General features: G+C 46.9%; 1 protein-coding gene and 1 long non-coding RNA gene across 2 annotated transcripts in view; both read right to left on the minus strand.

The window, feature by feature from the left end:
- The window catches only part of LOC106807652, a 25,615-nt gene extending 21,843 nt beyond the window's left edge, over positions 1 to 3,772 (minus strand). The window contains exons 1-2 of the long non-coding RNA XR_001393690.1: positions 3,761 to 3,772; positions 3,176 to 3,178 (exon numbers count right to left, since the gene is read on the minus strand). This is a non-coding gene — a long non-coding RNA (uncharacterized LOC106807652). The remainder of the gene's footprint in view (positions 1 to 3,175; positions 3,179 to 3,760) is intronic.
- Positions 3,773 to 4,120: 348 nt separating this feature from the next.
- Positions 4,121 to 5,012, minus strand: part of LOC106807651 (zinc finger protein 525-like) — a 1,769-nt gene continuing 877 nt past the window's right edge. The window contains exon 2 of the mRNA XM_014810063.1: positions 4,121 to 4,949. Within this exon, the coding sequence (XP_014665549.1) occupies positions 4,580 to 4,949 (370 nt within the window). The 3' untranslated portion in view covers positions 4,121 to 4,579. The remainder of the gene's footprint in view (positions 4,950 to 5,012) is intronic.

Below are 5,012 nucleotides of genomic sequence, written 5' to 3' on the forward strand. Positions count from 1 at the left end.
TGCATGCTTACGTGCGTGCGTGTATGTTTGCGTGCATGCGTGAGTATACCTGCTTACGTGCGTGCGTGCGTGTATGCGTGCAGGCGTGAGTATACGTGCTTACGTGCGTGTGGGAGTATACCTGCTTACGTGCGCGCGCGCATGCCTGCGTGCGTGTGTATACCTGCATGCTTACGTGCGTGCGTGCGTGCGTGCATGCGTGAGTATACCTGCTTACGTGCGTGCGTGCATGCGTGAGTATACCTGCTTACGTGCGTGCGTGCATGCGTGAGTATACCTGCTTACGTGCGTGCGTGCATGCGTGAGTATACCTGCTAGCCCAATCAGGGAAAAATCGACTACCACGATGCCGCATAAAACTTAACACTAGTCCTGTGCAGTTCATGATTGATTCCGGTGCGTCAGTAAACATCATTGATGAGAAATCATACGACGAGTTGCGCAAATCGCGACCGCACACAGAACAGCTCCAGCAACCGCGAGCCATGCTGTATCCTTATGGTTCAAAGACGCCGATACCTGTCATCGGAATGTTTACCGCCAACGTACGCCACCGTGAAGCATCGGAAAGGGCAGTATTCTACGTTGTCTCGGGGACAGGCGGTAACCTGCTTAGTTTCCGAACTGCCCAAGCACTTGACATAATTTACATAAACTGTAACGTCAACTTAGAGCCTCAAGCAAAATCTGAAGTCGTCGAAGCGTTTCCAGATCTATTCAAGGAAGGTATTGGAAAACTTCGCGGATGCCAGGCGAAACTACACATCAACACTGAGATACCGCCGAAGCAGCAACGACATAGGAGAATTCCTTTCCACATACGCCGAGACGTGGAAGCGGAGTTAGACAGACTTGTCAAACTTGACATTATTGAGAAAGCAGATGGCCCGACGCCATGGATAAGCCCTATTGTTGCCGTCCCCAAGAAAAATGGGAAAACGCGCATCTGCATTGACATGAGAGCAGCGAACGCCGCAATAGTACGTGAGAAACATCCAATGCCAACAATCGACGAGCTGATCTCTGATTTAAACGGCAGTATCGTATTCAGCACATTAGATCTCACGAGTGCATATCACCAGCTTGAACTTGATCCGAAATCGCGATACATGACAACGTTTAGCACACACGCCGGATTATTCCGCTATAAGCGGCTTCTTTTCGGCGTTAACGCAGCATCAGAAGTGTTTCAGAGTACGATCGCCGAGATTCTCAGAGATCTCAAGGGTTGTCTCAACATGTCAGACGACATTATCGTTCACGGCCAAACAAGGTCAGAGCACGATGCAAACTTGAAAGCAGTTCTAAAGCGCCTACAGGACTATAATGCCAGACTGAACTTGGAGAAATGCAAATTCGCGCAACCTCATGTGTCATTCTATGGACATGTCTTTGGGAAAGATGGCCTAGCAGCAGATCCGAAAAAGATTGACGCGCTTGTTAACGCTCCACCGCCAACCAACGCATCCGAAGAAAAGTCCTTCCTAGGCATGGCGCAATACGTGGCACGCTTTGTTCCTAACTACGCCACAATCACGACGCCATTACGTGAACTGACACGGCAAGACACACCGTGGATATGGGGAAGACGCCACGAAGACGCATTTCGAGATCTCCAAAAAGCATTAGCCGGAGCCCATGTTATGGAGTATTTCGATGCGAGAAAACTGTCCGAGATCATCGTCGATGCTAGCCCGACTGGTCTCGGGGCAATCTTCACGCAGAACAACAAGATCATTAGCTATGCTAGTCGCGCCCTCTCTGAGGTCGAATCGCGCTACTCGCAAACTGACAGAGAGATGCTTGCGGTCGTATGGAGGGCAGAACATTTCCACCTATACGTCTACGGTTCAGATTTTACGATCAGAACTGATCATAAACCGTTACTTGGTATCGTGAACAGCACTAAACCAGCTTCTGCCAGGATCGAGAGATGGCGACTGCGTTTAACTCCCTACAACTACAATCTTGTCTACAAACCCGGACACGACGAGAACAATCCAGCGGATTTCTTGAGTCGTCACCCACATAAATCGTCTGCCGAAGCCGAAAATATCGCGGAAAGATATGTGAACTATGTCTGTCAGAACGCGGTGCCGAATGCCATGTCCGTTGATCAAATCCGAGAAGCGTATCGCACTGACCCGGTTATCCAAAAGCTACACGTAGCACTGAAAACTAGCAACTGGAAAGACAAGGACTTAACACTATACAAAGCAATTCGAGATGAGCTCATGAGCCATGATGGTATGATACTGCGACAAACACGCTTACTGATTCCCGCGAAGCTACAGCAGAAAGCCGTGGATCTTGCACATGTAGGTCACCAAGGCGTGGTCAAAACAAAACGCCTGCTACGCTCCAAAATCTGGTTCCCAGGAATTGACAAGATGGTAGAGAAAGTCGTCCAGCAATGCATACCGTGCCAGGCAACAACTCGAAAGTTTACGCCACCAGAACCTCTCGTTATGTCCAGCCTGGGAAGCAGGCCCATGGTGTGAAGTCTCAACAGACTTTGCCGGTCCACTGCCATCAAATGAAATGCTGTTAGTGGTGATCGATGATTACAGCAGATTTCCGGAGGTCGAGATCGTTCATTCAACCTCAGCAAAAACCGTAGTTCCGAAACTGGACAATATCTTTGCTCGACAAGGGACACCAGAAACTGTTCGATCAGATAACGGACCACCGTTCAATAGCGCGGACTTTGATAACTTCGCGAAATATCTCGGTTTCCGCCATCGTAAGATAACTCCGTTACATCCACAAGCAAACGGTGAGGCGGAACGCTTCATGGACACGATGATGAAAGCTATTCGCACAGCGACCATCGAGAAGAAAAACTGGAAACAAGAACTTAATCGTTTCTTGCGCCAGTATCGGGCAACTCCTCACTCGACAACGGGTGTTGCTCCAGCTGGAGCGCTATACAACCGTCGGTTCATACTGGTGAGTGATGTTTGACAATTAAGTACAACATAGTTATAGTATCACCCTGCTCTCACCCTAAGGAAAAGTGCTCTGTTCTGTACTGTTACACCGACTTACACGGCTTGCTGCCCAATGCACTCAACAGTCTGGGAGGAACTAAGTAAAGTAAGTTATCAGTGACAGTGATTTCAATGGTCCTACATATGTACATCCAAAGCAACTCACCTTTGACAGAATGACAAACTTGCTTCCCTTTAAAGAAACAAGGAGCTCTCTGACCCAATACGAGATGAAATAATTGTAAGCATCCAAGCTTTTGCCTAGTGATAAATGTCTGGGTATATACATCTGGAAGCTCTTTGCTCTCACAATCCAGGACAGATTTAAACTCTGATCGACCTACATATGGCATAAGTCATTAAATAAGTTCATTCGATTGGTAGAATAATATAAATAACCAAGTTAATTTTTACTCAACCGTGCTGGTATGAAACGTACCGCTGACGTTTCGCCTCCTGTCAGGAAGCTTTCTCAAAGCTAACTGATGTTAATCAGTTTTGACCACCAGATGGTGTGGTGGTCAATAGCTTAGTCCACTCGTGACTAAGCCTGGTGGTCAACGGTGGAGAAGTCCAACGGTGGCCAACGGTTGAGATTTTCACACCATCTGGTGGTCAAAACTGATTAACATCAGTTAGCTTTGAGAAAGCTTCCTGACAGGAGGGGAAACGTCAGCGGTACGTTTCATACCAGCACGGTTGAGTACAAATTAACTTGGTTATTTATATATGGCATAAGGATCAGCACCCACGCAATCAATCTTCTCTACATACCACTGTTTAGCCACAGAATCTAGTTTGTTTGCATGGGGGAGATCATTGTTGATATATCATGCATCAATCCTATGGTGATCAAGCTGTAGACTGGCTCTGGACGTGGACCTGTCTCTGGACGGAGTGACGGTGCCGACCGGGTACCAGTCTAAGCCAACTGAGCAGAATGAGATGATCACCAAAATGACGGAGAAACCATAGAACATCATATAATATGACGTAACTGCACACGGTCTATACCTGCTAACCTGCGCGCGTGCATACGTACGCGCGTGCATGCGTTCGTGTGTGTGAGTACGAGCGTACGAGCGTGTTGTATGTTTGCTCAACACAATTCAGAAAATAGAACAACTCAATTAATAATTATTACCAATTATATGTATTTATACCACACACACACCCACTCACACAGATTTTTGACACTTCCCTTTTTAGACTAAGCTTACACAGTACGAACTTACAAGCCACACTCTAGTCAGCATTCCGTTGTCAACTATGCAATATATAAGGGCGCTGGCCTTCCCTAAAGCACAGCAAGTTAAAAACAAAACTGGCAGCTATATCTTTACATCTATAGCGCACTAAGCACTTAAGCCCTAATGAAAGATGGGGGAGGTTAAAACAACATATGAGAATAGCAGCGATCCTGGAGAGCAAATATATCCACACATATCACGTGCAAGCAGTAGCTATGTCATTGGCAGTGTGTTATCACGTGTCTAGGGCTTTCCTCCCATGTGAGTTAGCTTGTGTGTCTTGAGATTTGCGGGTTGACTGCAGCTGTAGTCACACGTATCACATGCATAGCGTTTCTCTCATGTATGAATGCCCTTGTGTTGCTTAAGAGCTTTGTATGACGTACATTTGTACTCGCATTTGTCACATGCATAGGGCTTTTCACCTGAGTGAGTTCGTAAGTGCACATTCAGACGACTCAAGTGAGAACATGAATATGAACAAATGTCACACACGTAGGGTTGCTCTCCTGTATGGATGCGTTTGTGTCGCTTGAGTTTAGCCACTTTAGAGCATCTGTAGTCACACGCATCACATGCATAGAGTTTATCTCCCGTGTGAGTTCGCATGTGTGTCTTAAGATTGGATAGTTGAGCGCACCTGTAGTCACATGTGTCACATGCATAAGGCTTTTCGCCTGTGTGAATGCGCTTGTGTCTCTTGAGTTGCGTCATACTAGAACAGCTGTAGACACACGTATCACACGCATAGGGTTTCTCTCCTGTATGAGTT

The sequence above is a fragment of the Priapulus caudatus genome, unplaced genomic scaffold (assembly GCF_000485595.1).
Source record: "Priapulus caudatus unplaced genomic scaffold, Priapulus_caudatus-5.0.1 Scaffold227, whole genome shotgun sequence".
Taxonomy (NCBI): Eukaryota; Metazoa; Priapulida; class Priapulimorpha; order Priapulimorphida; family Priapulidae; genus Priapulus; species Priapulus caudatus.